The sequence below is a fragment of the Nicotiana attenuata genome, unplaced genomic scaffold (genome assembly GCF_001879085.1).
Source record: "Nicotiana attenuata strain UT unplaced genomic scaffold, NIATTr2, whole genome shotgun sequence".
Classification (NCBI taxonomy): Eukaryota; Viridiplantae; Streptophyta; class Magnoliopsida; order Solanales; family Solanaceae; genus Nicotiana; species Nicotiana attenuata.
The window spans coordinates 119,599-124,918 of NW_017671611.1; the positions used below are offsets into that span (position 1 = coordinate 119,599).

General features: G+C 36.9%; 1 protein-coding gene across 1 annotated transcript; it reads left to right on the forward strand.

The window, feature by feature from the left end:
• Positions 1 to 785: 785 nt before the first annotated feature.
• On the forward strand, positions 786 to 3,601 carry LOC109209283 (F-box/FBD/LRR-repeat protein At1g13570-like). Its single transcript, XM_019372524.1, has 4 exons — positions 786 to 986; positions 1,929 to 2,767; positions 2,863 to 3,021; positions 3,109 to 3,601. The coding sequence occupies exons 2-4, from the start codon at positions 1,943 to 1,945 to the stop codon at positions 3,436 to 3,438; spliced, it is 1,314 nt and encodes a 437-aa protein (XP_019228069.1). The 5' UTR covers positions 786 to 986; positions 1,929 to 1,942; the 3' UTR covers positions 3,439 to 3,601.
• The last annotated feature ends 1,719 nt before the right edge of the window (positions 3,602 to 5,320 follow it).

Here is a 5,320-nt window from a genome sequence, read left to right on the forward strand (position 1 = left end):
CTATCTCTCAGATTTATATTACACCATGTTGTTTAGTTTGTTTCAGTTATCGTATTCTCCTGTTATTTCTATTTTGGATGCTACTTATTGTGTTCTCTCTCCCCCCCCCCCCCCCTTCTGCCTTCTCTTCTTTCTTTTTCTTCTTCTTTCCCTCCCTCCTCATCCTCCTCTTCTTTTTCTTCTTCTTCTTCTCCTCCTCCTCCTCCTCCTTACTTTTCTGAGCCGAGGGTCTATTGGAAATAACCTCTCTACCTTCACTAGCTAGGGGTCAGGTTTGCATACATACTGTCCTCCCCAAACCCCAAGTATGGGAATATATTAGGTATGTTGTTGTTGTTGTTAGAAAATATGCACATAAAATATCTAATTTTACGAAGAGACCATGGGTTTGCGGGCCCCGTAATTATACATTGTCAAGTGGACCATTTTAATGGCTTTTTTTTTCGGCCTTCGCGCATTCTTTGACAAGTTATTACACACATTATGCCAATTAACAACGAGAGAGTTTTAGTATGAAGGGGAAAATAGTTTGAAAACACCCTATAGTTTAAGTAAGCAAATCACCAAAAGTTGATAGTTAAACGAGGTTTTAGGATATTAACTCTAAAAAATATGTTATATTTGGACTATTTCTGGAACTACATTCCTCTTAAATTGAAGTAACACTACAAAGTCTAACATAACCCATGTAATTAATGGTAGAATGGTTAAAAAATTTGCAAATATTACTAGAAAAGGATCAACAGTGCACTTTTCAATTAGTTGGAGGTTAAATATACTTAATCAGATATCATAAAGATCAAAATTATAATTTATCAATAACTGGCGACCAAAAGTGCTAGTACGGAACAATAAAATCCAATTTCCAATCAAAATTAGAAACCGGTCGTTTGTTCTCGTATCTATAAATATTCATCAGTTTCTGATGTTCAATTTCTGTCTAAACCTAATTATTTGACGATTCTCCAGCAGCGAACTCCTCAACTGTATGTTTCCCTTGTCCTTTTTGTCTCGCGGGTTATTTTTTACAGCTTCAATTATGCGTTTCTAATTGATCGAAATTGTGATTATGTAACATGCTCTCAATTGCTAAAAATTGCTTATTGATGAACTCCATTAGCCATCGACAACTATAAAGAGATATATAGTTTTAATGGGATTATTTTGCTTCTGTAGAAAAAACATTTATATGGCATATTTAGTAGTACTTGGTAAAATAGTTTTGTAAAAAAAGTACTCTAGGGGGTCGTTTGGTTGGAATATGATTTATATCGGTATAAGTTATGCCGGTATAAGTTATATTGGGATAAGTTATGCTGAGATTAGTTATGCTGGTATTGTTGTTTATTCATTGTTTGGTATGTTGTATTAAGAATGACAATTGCATAATTTCTAAGAAGAAGGTATAAGTTATACCGGTGCTAATTACCCCACCTTCTGTAAGGTATAAGTTATCCCAGTGTTAAAATTAACACCGGGATAACTTATACCTGGTTTGCTAACCAAACAGAGTATTAAGGTGGTATTAAATTTTTATACCACCCTTATACCTTCTTATACCTCATACCAAACGACCCCTAGGTGACTTCAACTTACCCGGTACATGTGCTGGTGGGAGACGCGGAGGAATTGTTGAGGTGGGCGCAAGCTGGCCTTGGACACCACCGTAATCAAAACAAAGAATAGTTTGTAAAACTCCATATGTTTAGTCATAAGGCTAAATTGAGCTATCTGCATAACAAGCTTTGCTCTGACATACATTCATTCCCCATGGGATTATTGTGATAGACATGAGTTAGGATTGATGTCAAGCATCTTAAAGTATGACACTACTTTCTTGACTAGAATTTAATGTTAGATTTGTGTATGCAACATGTCGAAATATGTTCTCACTTATATTAAAGTTTCCTTTTTGTTTAAATGATCAGAATTCAGAGTCGCCATGATGGATATCTGTAAGAGACTTGCGGTTGGAAGGGACAAACTCGATAGGTTTATGGATCTTCCTATTAATGTCATACATCAGATTCAGGATCACATGTCTATTGAGGATGCCGCAAGAATGAGTATTTTGTCTAGTGGTTTGAGATATGTTTGGGCTTCAAACCCAAAGCTCGTATTTGGTGCACAGTTTTACCTAAATAGAAAGCTACCCGGCAAAACAGACATCATTAGTACTATTGTCTCGCAGCACCATGGAGCAATTAAGACGTTCTACTCAATAATACATTCTCCTCAGCACTCAGTTGTTGATGAATGGATGCTATTGTTGTCAGGAAATGGTCTCACTGATCTCACCCTTAATAACCTAAAAGATGCCAAGGCTCCATATAGATTGCCTTCCTGTGTGTATGGTGTGGAACTTGAACGGTTAGACCTGTGGAATTGCATTTTCAGGCCGCCATGCAGTTTTAGGTGTTTCCGCAAGATCAAAACGCTTGCACTAAGGCAAGTGTCCTTTGAATTAGACGTTGCAACTTCTTCCCTCTGGATGCCAAACCTTGAGAAAGTGTTATTTATGCAATGCAGCGGTATTCGTCACTTGAATATATATGCACCAGAACTTATAACTTTAGTTTTCTTTGGCTGTGGCACTGACTGCCTTAAACTGGGTCCCTTCATGGACTGTGTGAAGCTGAAACTTTTTGCAATTTCATTCGAAGAAGAAGTTTCACAAAACAGACAAGATAAAGCAGTGAAATTGACAAATCTTCTCAGCAGCTGGCCTAACATTACTTTGCTTATGCTGGACCGGTACTTCCTCAAGGTAAGTTGCAAAAAGTTGATATCTTTGAATAGCTAAGAATGATGCAGATATTTGTAATATTTAACGTTATTCCTTTGTGGTTCTTTGGAGTCTAGTTTTTTGCTTCTGGTACTGGAGCAGAGAAGCTTCCCGCGAGCCTCAATAGATTGAGAGTTGTTAATTTTCACAATTACGATTTCGATGGTGTAAATCAAATATTTCCCCTTCTGTGCATCCTTAGAAGTTCTCCCAATTTGAAGGCACTTACATTTCTTGTAAGTAGTTGAGTTCTTTAGTTGTTACTTTTTTTTCTGAGTAAAGAGCTGAACTCGCTGCTGATTTTACCTTTAAACTACTTTTAGTTGTGCCAGAGGAAGGAGGGTGACATGGAAGTGGATCTAAATCTTCTTGAAGGACCACACTGCATGACACAGGGACTCGATAACCTTCAAACCTTTGAAATAAAAAATTTCCATGGTTCAAGAACGGAGTTGCGCTTTGTAAGGTTTATACTTGCCTCCGCTCCTTTACTCCAAAAGCCCATCTTTTTGGTGGATAGAAGTGTTAATGAAAGCCGATCCTCAGAAATCAGAAAGAAGTTGATGCAGTTTCCTCGGGCATCTCCTAAATCGGAAATAATATACAAACAATACTGTTGGGAAGAAGAAGCCAGGCGAGTTCTAGTTGGTTGAGATGGCCGGACCCCCTTTCTCATTCTTCATTATCTTCTTGCCTTATGTCTGTTTTAGTGACTAGTGTAGAGGATCCTATATTTCATATCTTGAATTGCATATCAGCCTTGGATAATTTATACTTCTGATTTTTTAATTATCCAAAAATTTTAATTTTGGTTCTTATGGTGTCCGACTAACATCACTTGATCATCTAATCAATAGGCTTGTTTGCTCATATTTTCTGCGCTAAGAGCGGTCGTTCATGTGATACTTCTACTTCTTATTTTTTAAAGTTTGGAATTGATGCATCTACGTTAACCAATAAAATCACTTGATTAATTTTAAGTAGTGAGTGATTCAATGAAGCACAAACTCTTAATATTCTAAAATGTGAGTAAGATAAAGATTAGCAAAATTCATGGTAATTATTGTGTTAAATACACTTCGTTAATTGATGTTTAACAACTATTTTAACCTTAGCAACAACTAAATTGGTCGTCAAAATTCAATTTGTCATTCTGGCCTGTGACTAGAGAAGAACTATCAAGAGCCAAGAGTATCTCATTTGAAGCTATTTTCAACTGTATCATTGCTGTCCTTTTCTTGTTTACTTGCTGCAATAGATGCCGCCTTCAACTTCTTCTATTCATTTTAACACATTGATGGAGCAGATAAATGTAGTGTTTTCCAATAGAAGTTTGGGTAAAATAAAAAAAGAAATTTGAAGGATTTGTGTTGTTTATGCTGAGATTGATTGAAGAACTCAGTGCAATTGTTGAAGGACTGCATTTTTTCTGTAGAATATCAGAAGCTGATGCGTGAAATATGCTGAGAGATCTGGTGTAAGTAACTAAATATGTATATTGATACTGTATTTTTGAAGGCAGCGAGCTAGAGACTGAAATTAAGCTATTACTGGTCATGAGCCGACCCAACTTGTTTGGGACTGAGACGTAGTTGTTTTTTGTTTGTATTCCTCCTTTCTGTTAACTATTATCGTGCATCTTTTCTTCTGTATGTAGCATCCAGGGGAACGCTACAAACTGCTTTCAACTTGTGACTGCTTTTTCCATTTGCTACAGTATATTGGTGTAAAATGGTTGCCAGTCATAGACTTTGATAAGCTCTTCTCCCTTTGTGGGCTATCTCTTTTTAGCACCATTGCTGCTTCATAATCAGCCACATTTTGATGGCAAATTGAAACTCAAAATGGATGCACCTGTTTCGGACTGAGTTTAGAGTTCTGATACAAATCTCTATATCACTGACACAGTTAATGTATAGATTCAGAAATACAGAAACATGGTGAATTAACACCTTAGTAGAAGAAACGCTCTTTAAGGGGTGATGTAGAAAGGGAAGTGTTGAATTGTTTTCTACTCTTGTATATTGATCCACATGAGGAAGAGACTCGATAGCGGTTTATATATCCTTTAGCACTCCATACTTGCCGTCCCTCCAATTTTGGCAGTGTCGAAATTGGTGTGCTTGTCCTGTGAACTCCATGGACAAGTGCTGTTAGGGCTAAAGAGTGGCTGGTGCCATATTAAGAGCTCACCGAGTAAAATCCTTGTGCCTATTTTAACAGCTGATCCTAATTCATGCTCGTTTGTTATTTCATTGTCAACCACAGTAATATTCTGAGTTTTTGCAGAAAATGATTAATGATTGGCTAGTGTCGATAGGAATAACAAGAACCAAGAAATGGCTAGCGTATATAGAAGGTGACTTTGGCATATCTCTCTCTCTCTCTCTCTCTCTCTCTCTAGTAGGTTCTTTGAGAAGTAAGACGTGGTTTGAAGTTGCAGAAGAATCAGATACATATAGTTTCCAGGGCATAAGTAGTTTGTGCTTTCTATAGCTTGTTGGTTTGGTGAAAAGAGTGATATTCTTTGTATTG